At 45.0% G+C, this 22,369-nt stretch overlaps 1 protein-coding gene across 4 annotated transcripts in view; it reads right to left on the bottom strand.

Annotated features, from left to right (window-relative positions):
* Nucleotides 1–15,779, bottom strand: part of AK2 (adenylate kinase 2) — a 28,016-nt gene extending 12,237 nt beyond the window's left edge. Inside the window, exons 1-5 of one of the 4 annotated variants that reach the window (XM_034960642.3) lie at nt 15,566–15,596; nt 10,384–10,501; nt 3,285–3,410; nt 444–554; nt 218–312 (exon numbers count right to left, since the gene is read on the bottom strand). In XM_034960642.3, the coding sequence (XP_034816533.1) occupies nt 218–312; nt 444–554; nt 3,285–3,359 (281 nt within the window). In that variant the 5' untranslated portion in view covers nt 3,360–3,410; nt 10,384–10,501; nt 15,566–15,596. Of the gene's footprint in view, nt 1–217; nt 313–443; nt 555–3,284; nt 3,411–10,383; nt 10,502–15,565 lie in introns of all 4 variants that reach the window. The other 3 variants (XM_003812539.6, XM_034960627.3, XM_024928845.4) reach the window with 3 other exon arrangements.
* Between the last annotated feature and the right edge of the window lie 6,590 nt (nt 15,780–22,369).

Below are 22,369 nucleotides of genomic sequence, written 5' to 3'. Positions count from 1 at the left end.
AAAAAAAGTGACAAGAATGAGATGCTGTCTGACTTCAAATCCCTTGCTCTTCTTTCCATATCCCGATCCCATCTCACCACTTCAGCGGATGTCACCAAATAAAATCAATCCATGTTGAAATGGCACTAAGCTTCATGGCCGGGATTAGGCAAGAGCAATTCTCAGAGTTTGAGAAAGCTCTGAGAAGCATGAAAAGGGACCTTCAAGGGACAAATACCTTCCTGTGATTCTTCGGATCAGCAGAGAGTCTGGGATGCTGAATTCAATCACAGAATCAAGCTTCTCTTTCCTCTTCTCCATGAGGTCATCGAGCTGTAAAAGAATGTGTGGCCCACCTAAGCTACCAGAGCTTGGTTAGACCCATCTCCTTCAAAGGAATTAAGAAAGACAAAGGACAAGAGTTTGGTTTCATGCAGTAGTAATATAAAAACTAAGCTACCCACCATTTCTGCCTGCCTCACAGTCCGAGGGAAGCCATCCAGAAGAAAACCATTTTTGCACAAGGGGGTCTCCAAATTCTTCTCAATGAGCTCCACTACCATTTCATCACTCACCTGGAAGTTAGGAACAAAATAGCCTTGGGTTTAAATCCATTACCTAGGTGACTGACCTTAGCCCAACTCCACAGCCAAAAGTTTGTGTATATAACCTTATTACTAAACAGCAAGTTTTCTTGGACCCAAAGAAGCAAAAATAAGAGCAAACGTGAAATGGTTCCATTTGGAAGATCCAGTTTCATAATTTTATCTCTGTGGTTGCCAAATACACACTCTCGTCTCTTGAAATTCTCCTGTATCCCAAAAATCTGGGTGAGGGAAGACAGATTCCATTACTTGTTACTTCACCAGGAGAGCTTTGTGTCTTAGGTCCTGAAGGTCCCTCCTGCCACTAGAGTCCAGAGTCCAAACTGTCAGATAACAGCTTATCAGCAATCAGTGATCCTCAAGGCACAGGAAATGTGAGGACAAATGGCTGACAGACCACCTGAGAGAGTGCCAGGAGAGAATGGGGTTGACCAAAACACAGGCATCAGCTTTCCCTGTTCCACAGCTGTCATTAGGCTAACAGTAACGTGACTGATGTGTGTACTTGGTTACACATCTGGGCCATCCTGGACATGAGGAAACAGAGAAGTTCACTGAATTGGCAAGATTGGGTCAGAACCAAGGAACTGAAGAGCCAAGCCAACACTCTTCCCTCACTTTTTTTTTTTTTTTTTTTTTTTTGAGACAGTCTCATTCTGTTGCCCAGGCTGGAGTACAGTGGCACAATCTCCCCTCACTGCAACCTCCACCTTCCAGGTTCAGGTGATTCACGTGCCTCAGCCTCCCAAACAGCTGGGACTACAGGCGCACATGACCATGCCCAGCTAATTTTTTGTATTTTTAATAGAGACGGGGTTTCACCATGTTGGCCAGGCTGGTCTCGAACTGGTGACCTCAAGTGATCTGCCTGTCTCAGCCTCCCAAAGTGTTAGTATTACAGGAGTGAGCCACCATGTCCAGCCCTAAGCCAATACACTTCTGAGTCTCTCTAAAACCCCAATAAGGACTTCTCCCAGTTTTCAGAAACTGGTTTTTCTCTTGGGCTGTTATAGAAAGAAATTCTCCAGCCTGTAGTGAAGCCTGCCCATCTTGGCAGCTAATGCTTTTATTTCTTGGTGCTGTGAACTTGGGGACAAAGTACACACTCTGCAACTAAGTGAAGGTTGGAGATAAGCAATCTCATTGCCACATCTCAATTTTTTCTTAGTACAGAGTCTTCTGTCAAGACTCAAAGTCCAAAATATCTAGCTTTCTGGTTTGACTCAGAGATTCAATTACATGAAGGGAAAACTAGATAGAAATGGGCAGGCAGAGGTATCATTTGATACAGCTACAGAATCTCAAAGCCTAACAGAAGGTAACTTGAGGATTAAAGCAAAGTCCAGCTCCTTCCCCAACCAACATTCTAAGATAAAAAAAGACCAGAAGACCAAGCACAAAATGACTTCTGAAGGTGATTCTCAGAGGCCAAGTTCCAGAATAACTCAGTTATAATTAATCTAGCAATCTTTGATTAGTGCCAGAAAATAATAGATTGTATTTGTCCAATCAGGTCAACTGGCCTAAAGAAGGAGAAAATGTGGCTGGGCATGGCAGCTCACACCTGTAATCCCAGCACTTAGAGAGGCTGGGGCAGGAGGACTGCTCCTGGGTTTAGCTCAGTTCAAAACCAGTGTGGGCAACACAGTGAGACCCCATCTCTACAACAACAACAACAACAACAACAAAAGTAGCAGGGCATGGTGGTGTGTGCCTGTAACCCTAGCTACTCATCAGGCCGAAGTGGGAGGATCACTTGAGCCCAGGAGGTCGAGGCTGTAGTAAGCCATGATTGCGCCACTGCACACCAGCCTGGGTCTCAGAACAAAAAAAAAGGGAGAAAATGCAATTATCGTCCCCAAATAAGAAGGATTACCTTTGTCACAACTGCGAAGTAATTGCTTTGTTACAGAAACAGAACACAGAGCCATAAAGCAGGTTAAAAAACACTTCTGTGACTTCCTAAATCCTCTCTTGAATACATCTCTGAGTTCTGGCCTAGGGACAGCAGTTTCATTTCTGCCTCTAAAATTTAGGTATATAACAAAACACACCAGCACAGAAAAACTTCAAGAATACTATGAATGAGTGCCATAAATTCAGAACAAACAAAATAACTTGCACTCTAAAAAGTCTTATAAGGCCAAGTGCGGTGGCTCACGCCTGTAATTCCAGCACTTTGGGAGGCCAAGGAGGGTGGATCACCTGAGGTCAGGAGTTTGAGACCAGCCTGGCCAACATGGTGAAACCCCATCTCTACTAAAAATATAAAAATTAGCCAGGCATGGTGGCAGGTGCCTGTAATCCTAGCTACTCGGGAGGCTGAGGTACAAGAATCGCTTGAACCCAGGAGGTGGAGGTTGCAGTGAGCCAAGATTACGCCACTGCACTCCAGCCTGGGCGACAGAGTGAGACTTTGTCAAAAAAAAAAAAAAAAAAAAAAAAATTTCCTATAATCTGCCAGTTTGTTAAAACACCCTCTAGCACATGGTTGTTCAACAGAATTTTGTTTGATGATGGAAAGTTCTGTATCAGCGTTGGCTGGTAAATACTTGAAATATGGCTAGTGCAACTGAGGAACTGATTTTTACATTAATTAAATTAATCTAAATAGCCACCTGTGGCTGGTGGCTACCATATTGGACAGTGCAGATCTAGATTCTGAGGAATATCAACACTCATTGGTACCACCAAACCTACCAGTTTCCCAGCATCCATAGTTGCCTTCAGCTTTTTTCCTAGCTCTGAGCCAGAAGCCACCATGGCCCTCAGCATGTCCCCAGTAGCTAAATGGCAGACACAGAAGTTTTCAGCCAATCTGGGTGCCTACGGAGAGGAAGACAAAAACCAAGATTCAATTACATTACAGGCTGTGGAGTCAGACTGCCTAGGTGTGAACCTGGCCCTGCCACTTACTGGCTATGTAAACATGGGCAAATGCCTACTTCCTTACCTGTAATGGGGATAAAAGTACCTTATATTACATTCTAACATATACTGATTATAGGGTTATGGTAAGAATTACATGAAATAATATATGTAAAGCACTTAAAACAGTACAACTAGCACACAGGAAGGAGTCATAAATATTAATTATCACTATTTCCACTCAACACACTAGTGACACATAAGTTTCAGTTTCCCCATTATAAATGGGAAGACTTGCTGGGCATGGTGGCTCACGCCTGTAACCCCAGCACTTTGGGAGGCTGAGGTGGGCGGATCACGAGGTCGGAAGTTCGAGACCAGCCTGACCAACATGGGGAAACCCCGTCTCTACTAAAAATACAAAAATTAGCTGGGTGTGGTGGCGCTTGCCTGGAATTGCAGCTACTCAGGAGGCTGAGGTAGGAGAATTATTTGAATCTGGTAGGCAGAGGCTGCAGTGAGCTGAGATTGCACCACAGCACTCCAGCTCCAGCCTGGGTGACAGTGAGACTTCATCTCAAAAAAAAAAAAAAAAGAGAGAATAAAAATAGTACCAACACTTCACATGGTTGCTGTGAGGTTTAAATGAGATCATGTATATAATGCACTTGGTACAACGCCTGGCACATAACATGTGCTGAATAAACATTTGCCAAAGGGATGAATGTACAATTGTCATGTACTACAGCTACTGGGTCAGGGAGGCAACTAGGAGCAGTTTGCCCCCAGGCAGAACTGGGTTTTCCTCCTTCCCTGTCACTAAGTAGCTGTATTATGGTGGCCACCTCACTTTTCAGTTTCCTTATCTGTTTAAAATGAAGGCAAAAAAGGCTCCATCTCAGAAGATAGCTGTGAGGATTAGCTGAGATATACACAAAGAGCACTTGGCAAATAATAAGCACTTACATACTAGTTTTAGGAGGCATTATAGTGTTTTGGTCAAGAGCACAGGCTTGAGAGTTAAACTGCTGGTTTGCAGACTCCAGGTCCACTAACCATTACGTAAAATTGACTTAAGATGTCACTTCACCTTTCTAGGTTTCAAATTTCCTCTAAGTAAAATGGAGATGGTAATAGTATCTGTATCACTGGGTTGATGAGAAGATTATACAGAATTCAGTATATGCAGACCCTGGCATATAGTAAGCGCTCAGTGGGCACTGGCTGTTACCATAACCCCTGTCCTAATCCTATATTCATTCATACAAAAAGAAAACATTTACTAATGCCTTTCCCAAGAACCCTGCCGGGAGCCTGGGAAACAGATGAATAAAAGGCATAGACTATGTACTTAAAGAGCTTATATTTGGTGAATTATACATGAGAATGCAGAATTAGAACAGGAAGAGACCCTAGACAGCTCAACACTGGCTTTGCAGTGGGAAAAAAAGAATGCAGAATTTACAAGGAATATAATCAGTTCAAGGAGCTCAATTTTAGCTTTTTCCGTTCAATTGTTTTATAAACTAAGTAGGTTTAGATCCCGATTCCAACAAATCAGTTCACTGGGAGTTTTCTTTTCTTTCTTTCTTTTTTTTTTCAGACAGAGTCTCACTCTATCACCCAGGCTGGAGTGCAGTGGCACGATCACGGCTCACTGCAGCCACGAACTCCCTGGGCTCAGGTGATTCTCCTGCCTCAGCCTCCCAGTAGCTGGGATTGCAGGCACACGCCACATGCCTGGCTAATTTTTATGTAATTGGGAGTTTTCTTAGGTGCATGCTTAGGTGCACACAATAAAAGGTACATAGATAGGGCTGGTTTGTGATTCATGGACCAATTCAGTTAAAGCAATGAAATGACTTCATAGCAAAATGGAATCTAGTGAGAAGGCATTAAAAACTGTACTTGGCCGGGTGCAGTGGCTCACGCCTGTAATCCCAGCACTTTGGGAGGCCAAGGCAGGTGGATCACAAGGTCAGGAGATTGAGACCATCCTGGCCAACATGGTGAAACCCCGTCTCTACTAAAATATAAAAAAATTAGCTGGGCATGGTGGCGCATGCCTGTAGTCCCAGCTACTCAGGAGGCTGAGGCAGGAGAATCGCTTGAACCCAGGAGTTGGAGGTTGCAGTGAGCTGAGACTGCACCATTGCACTCCAGCCTGGAGACAGAGCAAGACTCCATCTCACAAAAAAACAAAAAAACAGCAACAAAAAAAACTCTGTACTCTGGGTTGGGCGCAGTGGCTCACACCTGTAATCCCAGCACTTTGGGAGGCCGAGGCGGGTGGATCACCTGAAGTCAGGAGTTCGAGACTAGTCTGGCCAACATGGTGAAACCCCATCTCTACTAAAAATACAAAAATTAGCTGGGCGTGCTGGCACGTGCCTGTAATCCCAGCTACTTGGGAGGCTGAGGCAGGAGAATTGCTTGAACCCAGAAGGTGGAAGTTGCGGCGAGCCGAGATCCAGCCCGGGCGAAGAAGCAAGACTACGTCTCAAACAAACAAACAAACCCAAAAAACCAAAATTCCGTACTTTGCAAAACCAGTGAATGTCAGGAGCCCTGACAATGAAAAACCAGGCTGGCACTGTGGCCATACATCTAGAGAGTGCTTTCTGCCAATCTTTCTCATTGCTGTTGAAATTAACCTGGGTAAACAATTTGGAGGTCAGGCTTGCTCAAGTGGAAAGGCTGACCAAAACACCACAGAGAAGAGCTGTTAGCACAGAACCTGTTCTATTTTTATCACTCCCAAACTGCAGGACTCTTATGCACTGTTCCAGGTGATTGGATTCTACAGCTAGATGAAAGAACACACACCAATAGGGAAGAAAACTAATTCTTGGCTGGGTACGGTGGCTCACGCCTGTAATCCCAGAACTTTGGGAGGCTAAGGCGGGTGGATCACGAGGTCAGGAGTTCAAGACTTCAAGACCAGCCTGGCCAAGATGGTGAAACCCCGTCTCTACTAAAAATACAAAAATTAGCCAGGCGTGGTGGTGGGGGCTTGTAATCCCAGCTACTCAGGAGGCTGTGGCAGAGAACTGCTTGAACCCGCGAGGTGGAGGTTGCAGTGAGCTGAGATCGTGCCACTGTACTCCAGCCTGGGTGACAGAGCAAGACTCCATCTCAAAAAAAAGAAAAAAGAAAAAAAGAAAACGAATTCCTTCATTTCCTGCTGGCTGCCTGGGAGTCAATGTGGTAGGCTGTAAAGAGCACGCATGGGTTTTGAAGTCAGACAGATTTACACTTGATTCCTAGCTAAGGCACTCAGTAGCTGTGTGATCTTGGGCTAAGTACTTAACTTCGCAGAGTGTCAGTTTCCTCATCAGTTTAATGGGGATAATGACTACTTCACAGGGTTCTTATGAAGATAAATGAAATAAAGTACCAAAAACATCAGACACGCAGCAGGCATTCAATAAATAAAAGGGTTCCTTCCATGGTCTTTCTTCTTTGCATTAGTCTTTATTTACAGGCTGCAGAAACCTAATGAAATAACTTTATTATAGTCCCCTCACACTTCAAACTTATGCTTTAGAGCAGCCATTCGCAGACTCTAAATCACTGGAGGAATGCTGTTAAAATGCAGATTCCGGCTGGGCGCGGTGGCTCACGCCTGTAATCCCAGCACTCTAGGAGGCCGAAGCAGGCGGATCATCTGAGGTCGGGAGTTCAAGACCAGCATGACCAACATGGAGAAACCCCGTCTCTACTGAAAATACAACATTAGCTGGGCGTGGTGGCACATGCCTATAATCCCAGTTACTAGGGAGGCAGAGGCAGAAGAATTGCTTAAACCTGGGAGGCAGAGGTTGTGGTGAGCTGAGATTGAGATCGTGCCGCTACACTCCAGCCTGGGCAACGAGAGTGAAACTCCGTCTCAAGAAAAAAAAAAATACAGATTCTAGTTCAATAGGGTAGGGCCTAAGTACCTGCATTTTAAGCAAGCTTCCCGGCCTGGATGAGTGGCTGGGCTCTAAACTACACTTTGAAGAGCAGGGGTCTGAAGCCCACACTCAGTCATAGTCTGTTGCTGTCAGCCAAAAACTGTTGCTGAGCCCAAGAAACAGGCTCATCACCTCTATGAAAACTCTGTGTGGGGTGGAGGACTCTGGGGTAATTAATGGGAATGCTAAAACCACTAGAGAGACAGCATGGTGGGCTGAGTGGTTCTCAAATTTCAGTGTATTATCAATCATCTAGGGCATTTCCTAGGCCCACCTTTAAAGTTTATGATTGAGTGGCTCTCAAGCAGCACCTCAGGTTCTGATGGATACAGTATGTGAAGCCCTGATGTAGTGGCAGAGACTGGGTTTTGTAGTGGTACAGATCTGGGTTAGGAAACGGGCTCTACCGTTTATTCACTGTGTCATCCTGAACAAATTACATTACCTTTTCTAAGGTCTCGTTTTCTTTATCCATAGAACAGAAAACAGTGTCTATCTGCTGAACTGTTGTGGGGATTTAATAAGATTACGTATGCAAAGACATCCAGCATAGGGCCTGACAACTAGGAAATAAAGGGAAACTATCAGTCCTAGAGATTTGGTTTAATCCCAAATTCACCAGTCTTCTCACCTTGTAACCATCATCTTCTTCTTATGTTTTTTTTAGAAATGAGGTCTTGCAATGTTGCCCAGGGTGGAGCACAGTGGCTTCACAAGTGTTAGCCCACTACACATCGGCATGGGAATTTTGGCCTGCTCTTTTTCTGACCTGGGCCGATTTACCTCTCCTTAGGCAACCTAGTGGTCTCCTGCTCCTGGGAGGTCACCATATTGATGTTGAACTTTTTTTTTTTTTTTTTTGAGATAGGGTCTCACTCTATTGCCCAGGCTGGAGTGCAGTGACATGTTCATAGTTCACTGTGGCCTCAAACTCCCGGGCTCAAGCAATCTTCCTGCCTTAGTCTCCCAGGTAGCTGGGACTCAGGCATGCAGTACCATGCCCGGCTAATTATTGTATTTTTTGTAGAGATGGGGTTTCGTCATGTTGCCCAGGCTGGTCTCCAACTCCTGAGCTCAAGCGAGCTGCCTACCTCAGCCTCTCAAAGTGCTGGAATTATAGGCACAAGCCACAGTGCCTGGCCTGATGCTGAATTTAGTGCAGACACCTGATCAGCATAGCACACTATAGCCCCAAACTCCTGTGCCCAAGCAATCCTCCCACCACAGCTTCCGGAGTAGTTGGGACTATGGGCGCATATCACTGTGCCTGGCACAATTACCTTTGTGCCTCCAGTCTTTGTCACTCCTGCTGTCAATGTTCCTACACATGCAGCTAGAATCATATCTTAAAACACTGTTGGATATGCTACCTACCCTCCAAAACATACACATTCCGAAGCCTTCAACATCTCTGTGGTACAATAGAGGAAGAGTCCAAATATCTTAGCCTGGCACTCAGCTGCCCTCCACAATCAACTTCTAAAACCTGCTAAGCCCTCCCAACTTACTTCCACAAGTGCCCTGTGTTTACGTCCTGCACCACTGCAGACAAACTGCTCTTACGCATGGTTCCCAAATACGCGGCATAAATGCCTCTCCAAGGACCTCAACACAAGCTCCTCACTCCACAGGAATGCCCTCTCTGCTCCAATATTGGTCTAAGCCTTTTCTGTAGTACACTTCTGAGTACATTTCTCCCATCAAAAGCCTAACTGGGCTGGAAGCAGTGGCTCACATCTGTAATCCCAGCACTTTGGGAGGATCACTTGAGGCCAAAAGTTTGAGACTAGTCCGGGCAACACAGCAAGACCCCATTTCTACATTTTTTTTTTTTAATTAGCTGGGCATGGTGGCAGGTACTTATAGTCCAGCTACTTAGGAGGCTGAGGTGGGAGGACCATTTGAGCCCTAGAGTTCGAGGCTTCAATGAACTATGACCGTGCCATTGCACTCCAGCCTGAGTGACAGAGTGAGACCCTGTCTCCTAAAACAAAAACACCTCCCCAACTACCCCTTCTTCCGCTGAGGATTCATATTAACATTAGCTAACTTTGAGCATGTGCATCATGCCAAGCAGTTTTCCATGCATTGTTTTACGGTACTTAGTATGTATAATACATAATAAACCCATGAGGTAGGAACTATTTTTAACTGCATTTTACAGATGAAACTCCGGGGCTAAGTTGCCCAAGATCACAGAGCTAGTAAAAGAACTGGCAACAGGCCAGATTACCAAGCCCTAGCTCTTAGCCATGACACTATAAGGCTTTAAGACAAACAACCCAAAGAGCCTTAGTGGCTATCCTCCTGGAAGGGAGCACAAGGAGGATTTCAAAGTGCTGGCAATATTCTGTTTCTTGATAATGGGTGTAAGCTACACAAATCTGTTCACATTGTAAAATAAATCAAGCTGTTCACTTTTTCTAGGTATCTTATAGCTTAAGTTGTTTTTTTTTTTAATCACAGAAACCTGTGTTTGCATTTCAGCTGTCTCTTAACTTACTGAGGAAATCATTACCAACCTCACTGGGTGGATAGGAGGATGAACAGGAGAACTTCAGCAAATTGTAGTTCTTGTTCTATCCCTGAACTAACCCAACATTCAAAGTCACTCATCTGATGCTTCCCACCTGGCACCCTGCACTTGTTTGTATTTTTCCATTCATATTCATTTCTGCCTCTTCATCTAGATTACACAGCAACAATGTAAAATAATGACTACTCAAGAGTCAGACAGACATGAGTTCAAATCCTACCTTTGCTACTTACTACATGTGTGTCCTGAGGCAAGATAAAGCCTCTGAGCTCAGTTTCTCTGTCAGTAAAAAGGACCTATCTCCTAGTGTTATAGGATTAAATCAGATGATACATGTAAAATCTTTAGCTTGGGGGTCTGTCACATAACTGAGCAATGGGTGACTATGTTGTAATTATTACACCCTCCTGACATGCATACGGTAGGAGAAAAATCTAACCTGGGGCAGTAGATAGCAGCAGAAAGAGCAGGAGCTTTGGAGTCATTCAGATGCAAGCTCTGTAAATTACTTGCTATGTAGCCTAGAGAACAAGCCATTCAAACTTCAGTTTCTCCAACTGTAAAAGGGGAAATAAGAGTGTGGGTCTCAGAGATGTTGCAAGTATCACTGCAATGACATAACTGATGCATCTGACCCATAAGACTGCCTAAGCGTGCCTGGCCTCGAAGAATTGGGCATAAGTTTGACACATGGAAGAAACGAGGAGGGGTTGGCAAAAAAACCAAGAAACATACCTTTGGTTTTGACCACACCGAAGGAGCATCCAACCCCAAAAGGGAGGCAAGGAAATAAAGTTATTTAAATAAAATAACAAACCCAGGTATTATAGATGTTTTAAAACATTACATTGATGCAAAAGTGAGTAGTTTTGAAATATTTAACTACTTTAGTTAAAAGTGAGGAGTTTTAAAAGGAAACATTATTTCAGTCATGCAACATAAAGCACATAAAATACTGAGTTACGCAGGTATAACAAAGTATAGCAGGAAGAAAACAAACATTACTGAGCAGGCACTAGGCACTAACCCCAGGTTAGGGATTTTACATGTAAGATTGCAAACATCTGCCAGTGGGAGCCAAGCAGGCAACGCAACTGTATGAAATGAGTCAAATGTAAGCAATGGGCAGTGAAGAGGACCGTGCAGGGGACAGGAAGACACACAGACCATCCAAAGCAGCAATGCCACACAACTGCAAGTGACTGCTGCCACACTGGAATGGAGGCATCACTGCCAGGTCTTCTGGTTTCTCAAGAGAAACTGGAGCTCTGGATTTTTAAGAGAAATTGCATAACCGAAAACGCTCTGTGGTCAACCTACTATTTTGAAAGCTGACAAAGAGAATAAATCAACCATTTATCCTGACTTTTCTATACCAACCATATCACGGGGTAACGAAACAGTAGATGAGGGGAAGTTTCTCTTTATAGAAATATTTCAGCTAATAAATGACCAGGGAACGATATAATTAGAATACCACCATTTCACCATCCATAACGAATTACTGAACCTAGACACTGAACAGCATGACTATAAACACCAGAGACAAGGAAATACCATGTGCCTCCTCAGGGAGAGCACAGCACCCACCACCTGTGAAGTAGTTGGGCCAAAAAATTGAACCTGAATTGAATTAAGTATATACTAATTAAGTATAAACCACCAATTTACAGGAAATAGAGAGGGCAGAGGAAGATGTTAAGTACACCAGGGGAATACAACTGAAAATTCCCAGAGAATGGTATAATACTCCCAGGAAAAATAATCCAATTTCTGGGGCCGGACATGATGGCTCACGGCTATAATCCCAGCACTTTGGGAGGCCAAGGTGGGCGGATCATGAGGTCAGGAGATCGAGACCATCCTGGCTAACACAGTGAAACCCCGTCTCTACTAAAGATACAAAAAATTAGCCGGGTGTGGTGGCAGGCACCTGTAGTCCCAGCTACTCGGGAGACTGAGGCAGAATGGGTGAATCCGGGAAGCAGAGCTTGCAGTGAGCCAAGATCACACCACTGCACTCCAGCCTGGGCAACAGAGCGAGACTCTGTCTCAAAAAAAAAAAAAAAAAGAAAAGAAAAATAATCCAATTTCTTCGGCAAAACCCCAGGAAAAAAAGAGAAGGGGAACTTATAAATTAAAAGGAAGGATGGGCACAGTGGCACATGCCTGTAGTCCCAGCTACTTGGGTGGCTGAGGGAGGAGCCCGGTAGTTCAAGACCAGCCTGAGCAACATGGCAGGACCCCCATCTTTAAAACACTAGAAAAGTTAGCCAGGCACGGTGGCATGCACCTGTCATCCCAGCTATTCAGGAAGCTGAGGTGGGAGGATTAAGGCTACCGTGAGCTATGATTGGGCTACTACACTCCAGCTTGGGCAACTGAGCAAGACTTTGTCTGTAAAAAAATAAATAAATAAAAGAAACAAAATTATCACATTGGTAACACAAAAGAAAATTTGAATAAAAATTGTTGATTTTTTAAAGGATATTATGCTTATGTTTTAAAAAATTATCTTTTAGCAATACATACTAATATTATTTACAAATGAAATGTTATGATGCCTGGGAGGTGCTTTATAATAATTTGTGAAGGGAGAATGGCTGGAGGAGCGAAGGCCACCAGTTAATGGTTGGGGCTGGGTAAGGGCTCATTATGCCATCCCGTCTTCTTTTGTGTATTCAAAATTCTTCATAATAAAAAGTTAAGGTGTATGGGATGTGTCTGCAGGCTAAATGTTATTGTAGGCTACCATTTGTAAAGTCTGATTTAAGATCTTTTTTTTTTGAGACAAGGTCTCACTCTGTTGCCCAGGCTGGAGCGCAATGGTGAGATCCCAGCTCACTACAAACTCTGCCTCCAAGGCTCAAGTGATCCTCCCACCTCAGCCTCCTGAATAGCTGGGACTACAGGCATGCACCACCATGCCTGGCTAATTTTTGCATTTTTTTGTAGAGATGGGGTTTCGCCATGTTGCCCAGGCTTGAACTTTTTTTTAAACTCCACAAAAATACATACAATCACCAGTATTCCTATTGTTACAACTCTGGAAAGTGTACAGAGGTTAAATGACTTGTGTAAATCTTATCCTTTCAACTCCCAGCTCTAATCACATCTCCTCTATTTCTACAAAGCCTTCTCTGACCAACTCTCATCATCATGCACCCTTATCAATCAACTCATTAGTATAATGTTCTTCTAAACTTCCTGAATAAATCATGTCTTATACTGAAACATCCAAGTTGAAGGAGGGGAAGGGAGATGTGTTACTAAGATAAAAGGGAGTCAAAATTTATTGAGTACCTACTATATAACAGGCTGTCATCTAGGTTGTGGGTGCTTGATACACACACACACACACACACACACACACACATATATATCATAATTTTCCAGTATCATTGTGAATGTTTAGTTGATGAGGGCAAGAACTTCATCAGTCTTGCCCAATGCTTTATATCCCCAATGTTAGGTGCTCATGAAATGCTGAATGAGCAAGGTAGGTATTATCCCCATTTTTCAGGTAAGAACACTGAGGCTCAGAAGTTACATAGCTTGCTAAATTATAAAACCCTTGTCCCAGTACTATACTAGTATAGGTTGTCCATTCCATAATTACTGAAATTATTAACTTCAATATGAGTTAAGAAAAAAATCTCAGGGCATAGTGGCTTGTGCCTATAATCCCTGCACTTTGGGAGGCCAAGGCAGGAGGATCGCCTGTGTCCAGGAGTTCAAGACCAGCCTGGGCAACATAGCAAGACCCTGTCTCTACAAAAAATTGTTTAAAAATTAGCTGGGCATGGTGGCATGTGCCTGTACTCCCAGCTACCTGGGAGGGTGAGGTGGGAGGATTGCTTGAGCTCACACCACTGCGCTCCAACCTGGGCAACAGAGTGAGACCCTGTCTCAAAAAAAAGAAAAAGAAAAAGAAAAACAATGAAGCATTTGAGCTACTGTTTATACTTGATCACTCACAGCAAAAGTCTGCAGAGTCTAAGATTAAACCTCCCTAAGCTGCAGATTACCCAATAAATGAGTGTGGCAGCAACAGGAAAGAGATGTCAACAACGCTGAGGATAAAGGATAAAGGGATCAGGTACAGGTAAGCTCCAAAGAATCATCTCAGTCTGTGGAAAGAAAAGAAAGTTGTCTTTTCTGACCTAGTGCCCAGGTCACAGGAATGAACGGAGTGTTCCAGAACTTCTTTCTTTATCACCCACATTAATCTGCGACATTCATCCACTTCCACTAACCCCATCAAGGGCCAAGTAATGTGCTAGGTGCCACAAGGGGTACCAAGAATGAGTAAGATGGTCTGTTTGCCAAGATTTTTAAAACTTGGCAAGTGCTAGGAAGAGAAAAGCGGGCACAGGGCAGTCCTCAGATTCCCTTTCATTTGGGAGCTCAGACTTCCCTCTTTGAAGCCTAACAACAGGCAAGAGCCAGAGGCTTAGGGCCCCAGGGGCAATGCCAGACCCCAAGCAAGAAGGGGACATCAATAATCCAACCTGTGGGCTTCCAAATCCGAAATGAGATCATCGATCCCAACCCTAATCTATGGCCCCATTATGTCCCAGATGTAGAAGGGGCCCAGATCCCAAGTGAGGCCCTTGTTGCCTGTTAGGGCAGATGGTAACTTCAGACTCTAACTCCATGGCTCCTGAGGTCTCAGGCTCATGAAACTCATTTCACTAATTTGGGAAAGCCACCTGACCTTTCTGGGCCTGTTTTTTAACCTGTTGATTGATAAAGTTAAAATTTCAAGTTCCCTATAAACAACAACAAAATAAAAAAAGGAAAAAATAAATAAAAACCAAAGGGAAGGAAGATACAAACAAACAAAAATAATAAAAACAAAATAAAAAAAATTCAAGTTCCTTTTCATCTAAAATCATTTGAGTCATCCCAAGCTGCTTAGCCTTCAGTAGCCTCAGGTCCTAACTCCAAGCCAGGTCCCATGAGCACTCCCAACCCTTATTGTGGATACTACTCAAAGGTTGCGACTCATGGGTCTCCAGGCTATAAACCAGTTCTACACATTCACCCCCAACTTTCAAACAGGGAGAGCTTTAGGTTTTCTCCCATCTCAATTCAACTGGCTCACACAGCACATGTCAGCTCTCACTCTGCCCCACGTGTTGGAGATGCTTCTGCTCCCCTCCCCCTAAGTCATAAATCATTATCAAAATCTCCCGACCTCCAGTGCCTGGAATGTAACCCTGATTCTGGACAATTCACCTCCAACTCGCAGGTAACCTGGGCCATAAAGCTAATTGCCTCCATTCAGCCTGTAATCTAGATGCCTCGGCCCAGGGCTCACTCTACCCCTCAAACCTTTCCAGTCTCTAGACCCTTAGTGGAATTAATCAGCCCTCCCATTCCCTAACCCAACACTTCAACACTGAATCCCTCGGGCACTCCAATCCTAACTCAGACTGCCCCGACCTCCAATTTGGACCCTCTCCGAAATGCCCCACCAGAACCGAGACCCCGGCCAGCGTTCCCCGCAGGCCTTAGTCCCCGGCCCGCTCCGGGCAGGTCCAGGGCTTCTAGATCTCCGGCCGCCTTGACCTTGGAGTTCAGCAGGCTCCGCCGCCAAGCCCAGTCCTGCCGCTCACCTGGGTCCCTTTACCGGCCCCGGGAGGCCCCAGCAGCACGGCCCGGATGCCTTTAGGATACTCGGGTTCTGCCGCTGGCACGCTGGGAGCCATGTCCGCCGGAGTCTCTCACTGCCACCAGTTCGCACACCTCACAGGTCCAGTGCTTCCCAGGTCAACGCACGCACGCCACGCACGTCCCACTCGCCGCTCACACTGGCCCATAGCCGCGTCCGTCAGCCCGTTCCGCCCGCCCCTGAGCACGACGGACTCTTCACCTTACCAACTGCACGGCGATACTGAGGAAGTTTGCTTTTGATTGGACAGAATTGGTGCGTGATAAGGAAGGGGCGGGCCAGCATGTACTAAGGGTGGCGGGTGTGCGGAGTGGGCGGGAAAACGCGAAGGAGGACAGGAGGTCAGGCCGGAAGGTATACTTCGGCATTTGACAGTTGACGACACCAGCAACAACATTGAAATCCTATTAAATTGCGCGTGGGAGTTTAAATGGGTAAAATCACTCTTAGAAGACAAATTGGTAATATGTTTCAAATACTCTTTGGTCCAGCAATTCCACTTCCACGAATTCAATGAATAAAATCAAGGATATGAGTAAAGATTCGTGTAACAAAGATGTTAATTGCAACACTTAGCCCAAAAGCCCGAGAAAAACCATAAAATAAAGGCAATACTCCAAATGTCCAACAATAAGAGATTGGTTAAATAAATTGCAACCAATTTGTATCCTGGAATACCCCTGTTGTATAAGATAATTTAATCATGCAGGAAAATGTTAGCAAAGCGAGATACAAAATTGCAGTTACAACAAAATCCGAATTTTGGCCGGACGCGGTGGCTCACGCCTGTAATCCCCACACTTTGGGAGACCATGGCGAGCGGATTACCTGAGGTCAGAAGTTCGAGACCAGCCTGACCAACATGATGAAACCCCATCTCTACTGAAAATACAAAATTAGCTGGGAGTGGTGGCATATGCCTGTAATCCCAGCTACTTGGGAGGCTGAGGCAGGAGAACTGCTTGAACCCAGGAGGCGGAGGTTACAGTGAGCCAAGATTGAGCCATTACACTCCAGCCTGGGCAACAAGAGTGAAACTCCGTCCCACTCCCCCCCAAAAAAATCCCGATTTTGTTTATTACAAGTGTAGACCGCTGTGTAGTGTGATTAGAGGAGCACCTCTGCTTTGTATATTTTAATAGATTTTTTAAAGTTCTATAGTAAATTCTTAATAAGTTTAAAAACTTAAGTTTAAAACAAGTTTTACCTTTATATTAAGAAAAACGTTAACCTTTTAAAGTCAGGAAAAGATAGTTTTTCTCAAAAGAGATGACCCTCTTGGATAGGGAAATAATTTCTACAGCTTTTTGGTGTGTGAAAGTTTCATCCAGCTCCAAGGGCCTCTTTGGACCTTTAGTTAAGAGTGTGTAATGAAACGATTATGTTTCCCCACAGGCTCCTAACAACTCATTTTCTACATCTTGATGATGAATTTGCTACCCCTTCAGCTGTGGTCTCTTTTTTTTTTTTTTTTTTTTTTTTTTTTTGAGACGTGGTCTCGCTCTGTTGCCCAGGCTGGAGTGCGGTGGCGCGATCTCGGCTCGCTGCAAGCTCCACCTCCTGGGTTCACGCCATTCTCCTGCCTCAGCCTCCTGAGTAGCTGGGACTATAGGTGCCCGCCACCACGCCTGGCTAATTTTTTTTGTACTTTTAGTAGAGACGGGATTTCACCGTGTTAGTCAGGATGGTCTTGATCTCCTGACCTCGTGATCCACGCGCCTGGGCCTCCCAAAGTGCTGGGATTACAGGCGTAAACCACTGTGCCCAGCCCAGCTGTGGTCTCTTCCTTACCACACAGAAGTTAACATTCATTTCTCATCGCCACGCTGGACTTTTACAGTGTACCTGCTTAATATTGTTGGATACTCCCAATGACATTGAAGGAAGAAAGGATTGTTATGTCTATTTTTCAGAACGGAAGCTGAGGCCTGAAGATACGTAGTGACCAAAGTCACACAGTAGCAGACTCACAATTAAGACTGAGGATAGGCCAGGTCCAGTGACTCACGCCTGTAATCCCAGCACTTTGAGAGCCTGAGGGGAGGCAGATCACCTGAGGTCAGGAGTTCAAGACCAGCCTGGCCAACATGGCGAAACCCCGTCTCTACTAAAATTACAAAAAAATTAGCCCAGTGTGGCGGCGCATGCCTGTAATCCCAGCTATTAGGGAGGCTGAGGCAGGAGTATTGCTTGAACCCGGGAGGTGGAGGTTGCAGTGAGCTGAGATGGCACCACTACACTCCAGGCTGGGTGACAGAGCAAGACTCTGAAAACAAAAACAAAAACAAAAACAACTGAGGACGACAAGCAGGTGCCCTAGAGATTACAGGGCTTATGGGCAGAGGGATGGGAAAACAAGCTGCAGGAAGCCTCTCTGTGGCCAAAATTCACTTCAGTCCAATAAGACCAGAGTTTATTGAAATTTTCTATGCACAGGGACCAGGCAAGGGGAGTAGGAGCAGCCTTCCCTTTCTACCACCAATCCCTATAGTGATTCTGACAAGACTTAGGGCTCCCAGGAGGGAAAGTAAGGAAGACTATCCATAAAGACACAAAGTGTAAGATTTATTCAATACACTTTGAAGTGTAATGAATCACAAATTAAGTCTTTTTTTTTCTTTTTTGAGAAGGAGCCGCACTCTGTCACCCAGGCTGGAGTGCAGTGGTGCAATCTCTGCTCACTGCAACCTCCGCCTCCTGGGTTCAAGAGATTCTCCTGCCTCAGCCTCCTGAATAGCTGGGATTACAGGCGCCCCTACCCCCCCCCCCCCCGCCCCGGCTAACTTTTGTATTTTCAGTAGAGATGGGGTTTCACCATGTTGGCCAGGCTGGTCTCAAATTCCTGACCTCCGGTGATCCGCCCATCTCGGGCCTCCCAAAGTGCTGGGATTACAGGAGTGAGCCACCGTGTCCGGCCAGTTCCTTTTAAAATTTATTTTCTCTTCTCCTTTCTTCCCGCTCCCACTTCTGATTTAATCTTTGAATTTCTTTGAATTTCTAAAGAAGAAATTTTACCAACTTCTTCACCAGACACTCCCTTCAAGGCAAGTTCATCTAATTCTTGGAAAGTTAACAGAGCAAAGCATGCCCGCTAGGGAACTTTCACCTTGGAACTTCTACCCTCTGGGGGATTGCTTCGAACTCACACCTACCAAGAGGGAATGTTGAAAGCGTGTCCACTTGGCCACTTTTATAACTTACTTCTGCCCAGGAAGGCACTAACTCAACTGCCCAGCAGTTAAGCCACCAGAGGTAACGGAGACGCCCTCCCCCTGCTCACTTCCTCCCACCACCTTATAAAAGACCCACTTTCTGCTCCAAAAGGGAAGTGGCACATTTAAGGCAGGATGCTTCGTGCCATTTCCACAAGCTAGCTTCAAAATAAATTCATTTTTTCGTCCCAGACCTTGCTCTTTTTAACTGGACTCTGAATGTTGTGAGCAACTAACCTGCTTTTCAGTTACAAAATTATGGTAGCCTCTGAAGTCAGAAAAGGCAAGGAAATGGGTTCTCCCCTAGAGTCTCCAAAGGAACATGACCCTGAAGATATTTTGATTTTAGCCCCATATGACCTATTTTGAACCCCTGACCTCCAAAACTTTAAGGTAATAAATTTCCGTTGTTATAGACCACCAAGTTTGTGGTAATTGGAAACTAGCAGCCATAGGAAACTAGTACATATTCTTTGGATACAAGCAATAGAAACAGACTCTAGCTACATCAAGCAAAAACAAAATTCGCTGAGAGGATTCAGTTGTACAACCACAGGCCTTGGAAGTGATAGGAGCCAGGGCTGCGTTGGGTAATCTAGATATAAGGAATAAGTAGGCCAGGTGTGGTGGCTCACGCCTGTAACACTTTGGGAGGCCAAGGCGGGCGGATCACCTGAAGTCAGGAGTTTGAGACGAGCCTGGCCAACATGGCAAAACCCTGTCTCTACTAAAAATAGAAAACTTAGCTGGGCATGGTGGCGCATGCCTGTAATCCCAGCTACTTGGGAGGCTGAGGCAGGAGAATTGCTTGAACCAGGACCTGGGAGGCAGAGGTTACAGTGAGACAAGATTGCGCCACTGCACTCCAGCCTGGGCTACAGAGCGAGACTCCGTATCAAAAAAAAAGAAAGAAAGAAAGAAAGAAAATTCCACACTAACAGGCGGTGTGGTGGCTCTCACCTGTAATCCCAGTGCTTTGGGAGGCTGAGGTGGGAGAATTGCCTGAAGCCAGGAGTTTGAGACCAGCGTGGACTTGGTCTCTACTAATAATAAAATTAGCCAGGCATGATGGTGCACTCCAGTAGTCCCAGCTACTTGGGAGGTTGAGGTGGAAAGATTGCTTGAGTCCAGGAGTTCAAGGCTGCAGCCAGGTATGATTGTGCCACTGTGGTTGAGGTGGAAGGATTGCATGAGCCCAGGAGTTCAAGGCTACAGCCAGGTATGATGGTGTCACTGCGCTGCAGCCTGAGTGACAGAGCAACCTTGTCTCTGAAAAAAAAAAAAAAAGAAAAAAGACAAAAATCCACACCTGACCTCACGTGACAGGTTGCAGTCAAAACACAGACATACAACACAGTTTTTTCAGCATCTCCAGGTATTATTTTGATGATGCTACTATGCTGCTTACTTACCCTGAACACATTACTTTTTCACTGCATTAATGGTCTTTTTTTTTAACTGATAAATGTGAATAAGTGTAAGAAAAATGATACAGCATATAAATTCAGAGTCATGAATGATGGTGACGCCGAACAACCACAGATTTTCCAGATGGGTGTCTAAGTGACACTTTTGTTTTCCCATGATTCAGTATACACAAACTTGGTTTTGTGCACAGAATTATTAAAAATATTGTATAAAATTACCTTCAGGTTATGTGTATAAGGTCTATATAAAACATAAATGAATTTATATTTAGACTTGGTTCCCATCCCCAAGATATCTCATTAAGTATATGCAAATATTCCAAAATCTGAAAATGATCCAAAATCTGAAATACTGCTGGTCCCAAGCACTTTGGATTAGGGATACTCAACCTGTATCTCATTAGTGAGTATGCGGAGAATGAACTGAGCACAACTCAGCTCTTCCTCCTTTTTTCTCTTTCAAATGTGCCTGCCCTTAAGAAGCATGATTTTTTGCCCTCTTCCTCCATGTTCTATTAATACATTTCCCACAGTCTAGCCCTCCCAGAGAGGACTATGATTGGTCAGGCACAGTGGCTCATGCTTGTAATCCCAGCACTCTGGGAGACTGAGGTGGGCGGATCATTTGAGGTCAGGAGTTCAAGACCAGCCTAGCCAACATGGTGAAACCCTGTCTCTACTAAAAATACAAAAATTAGCTGGGCGTGGTGGCGGGCACCTGTAATCCCAGCTACTCAGTAGGCTGAGGCACGAGAATCCCTTGAACCAAGGAGGTGGAGGTTACAATGAGCCGAGATTGTGCCACTTGCACTCCAGCCTGGGTGACAGAGCGAGACTCCATCTAAAAAAAAGAAGAGGCCGGGCATGGTGGCTCACACCTATAATCCCAGCACTTTGGGAGGCTGAGGTGGGTGGTTCACCTAAGGTCAGGAGTTTGAGACCCGCCTGGCCAACATGGTGAACCCCTGTCTCTACTAAAAATACAAAAAAATAGCTGGGCGTGGTGGCGGGCACCTGTAATCCCAGCTGCTCGGGAGGCTGAGGCAGGAGAATCGTTTGAACTCGGGAGGCGGAGGTTGCAGTAAACTGAGACTGTGCCATTGCACTCCAGCCTGGGCAACAAGAGTGAAACTCTGTCTCAAAAAAAAAAAAAAAAGAAAAAGAAAAAGAAAAGAGGGCTATGATGATTTTCTAGCACTGCCCGGGATCAGGTGGAAAAGTTTAACTTGGGGGTCCAGAATTCATAACCCCACTTTTCTCTCAGTAAATGCATATGTCAAGCAGCGTTGTCAGTAAAAAGAGTGATATTCTGATTTCCCTGTGCCTTACTTCTGTGGTTATTGCCTCATTTGGGTCTAAACGTGGGTGAGACCACCCCAAAACCCAACAAACAATTTCTTATGGATGCTATGATTTAAATGACTCAGTTCCAACCAGTTTCTATATCTATGTCATTCTGCTCAAGACATTAATTTCTGGCTTGGCTTGGATCTCCTGTTCATCCCTTGGCAATGGTGTAGAGGACCTTAATTGACAGTTCCCTCTAGACTACAGAGAATGGAAGAAGTAGTTTCCCAGAAGCAAATTGTGGCAGTTTCCAAAATAAGAAAGAGATACTGAGCAGGCAGAAACAACAGATGTCCTCTGCAGGGAACTATTGCAAAGGCCCAGGAGAAAGAAAATGCAGGCCTAGACTATGGAGGTAGAATTAATGGGACTTGACACCAGACCAGATGGGGATAAGAATGACTGAGTTGAGGGGCCAAGTGACTGGGGGGGATGATGGTGCCATTAATATTCATCTCATTCATTCATTAGCTGATTCATTCAACATGCATTTAATGAGCATTTATTATGTGTCTAGTATTGTGCTAGATGCTAAGGATCCAGTGGTAAATAATGAGGCCAGGGTTGGTCTAGGCACAGTGGCTCATGCCTGTAATTTCAACACTTTGGGAGGCCGAGGTGGGAGAATTGCCTGAGGCCAGGAGTTTGAGATCAGCCTGGGCAACATGGCCTGGGCTTGAGCAGTGGGAGGTCCTGCCTGGGACTTTCACCCTTGAGGGACAGAAAGGAAGGGGCAGGGTCTGTTCTTGGCGGGGAGGTGAG

The sequence above is a fragment of the Pan paniscus genome, chromosome 1 (genome assembly GCF_029289425.2).
Source record: "Pan paniscus chromosome 1, NHGRI_mPanPan1-v2.0_pri, whole genome shotgun sequence".
In the NCBI taxonomy this organism is placed as follows: Eukaryota; Metazoa; Chordata; class Mammalia; order Primates; family Hominidae; genus Pan; species Pan paniscus.
This window is presented reverse-complemented; position numbering and strand designations above follow the sequence as displayed.